Genomic DNA, 1,196 nt, shown 5'->3' on the forward strand with positions numbered 1-1,196 from the left:
TACGTTGTGCGGGTCAAGAACAGTTCAAAAATAAAACGCGGACCTAATTCACTGCATTTAAAAAAAAAAATCCATCCGATACATTTCTTTTCCCGATTTGGCCTCCAAAGCAACAAGCGGTCGAGTACTTGCTGTTCGTCCGGTTGAACCGAGCGGACTTGAGTTAGCGATTCATCCCTTCGCGTCTTTTGGGCCAAACATGCACGCGCTTAGGACTCACGAAGCGCATGTGTTCGGTATGCATATCCATCCAAAGACATTGAATTACAGGTCACAGACGAATGGCTAGTTTCAGAGACCAACTTGCTGGGTTTAAGGGCCTGAGGGCGTCCCTGGAGAAGAAGGAACAAAAAGACGCAGCAATGGAGCGCAAGAATGAGGCTGCGAGATTGGCCAGCTTAAGACTTGGGCAGCGTCTTGTTAAAGCGGGTAGGTTTATCCGTAACAGTATTTTGCTAAAACGCAGTGAGGCGAGTGGAGGCTGCATCAAGAAGCGCAGGATGGGGCTTCTCATCCTGATCATTGATAGCCTCCCGTTCGAGCCCCTGTGGCGCGAATGGATGCAACGACAAAATGGAGCGACAGAAGTCAAAGTCTGGATACATGCCAAGCACCCGGACAAAGTGACTTCTCCGTGGGTATTAGAGAAGCTCATACCCAGGTCCTTTTGTCCTGCGTGGGGCTCGATTGATATTACACGTGCCGAGTTGGAGCTTTTGCGGGTCGCTGTGGAAGATGCATCCGATATACAGCTCTTTCTCTTCGCATCTGAGTCGTGCATCCCCATTCAGCCCCTCGATACCGCCGTAAAATCCCTCTTCCCCGTGGAAACTTCCGGGACGTCCTCACGACCACAAAGCTGGCTCCATTTTACAGACAAGCCCAATAACGGCTATTCGAAACAACAGCAATTTGAGCCGCTCGTGAAAGCAGGACTTCCGTCTACTTGCATCTGGAAGGCGGATCAATGGGTGGCTTTAACACGACCCCACGCAGAAGCAGTCTTGGCGTTGCCCAAGGCCTTCGGTGAAGACTTGTGGCCGATGTTCAGAGCGGCGTCGGCCTCGGACGAGATGTATTTCCCTACTTGCCTGGCGCTGCTTGGCGAGATAGGTCCAAGCGGACCAAAAGTCGTCACGGAAGACGCGGCATTTTCGTGCTTGGGAAGCGTGGATGGATCGAAGAAAGAAGGAGGG

The 1,196-nt window shown here is 51.8% G+C and overlaps 1 protein-coding gene across 1 annotated transcript; it reads left to right on the top strand.

The window, feature by feature from the left end:
• Positions 1-732: 732 nt before the first annotated feature.
• On the top strand, positions 733-992 carry NGA_2061220 (uncharacterized protein; the record flags this gene model as incomplete). Its single annotated transcript, XM_005852671.1, has 1 exon — positions 733-992. A coding segment is annotated over one exon (260 nt), but the record flags the coding sequence as incomplete, so codon positions are not given.
• Between the last annotated feature and the right edge of the window lie 204 nt (positions 993-1,196).

The sequence above is a fragment of the Nannochloropsis gaditana genome, assembly GCF_000240725.1.
Source record: "Nannochloropsis gaditana CCMP526 unplaced genomic scaffold scaffold1019, whole genome shotgun sequence".
In the NCBI taxonomy this organism is placed as follows: domain Eukaryota; class Eustigmatophyceae; order Eustigmatales; family Monodopsidaceae; genus Microchloropsis; species Microchloropsis gaditana.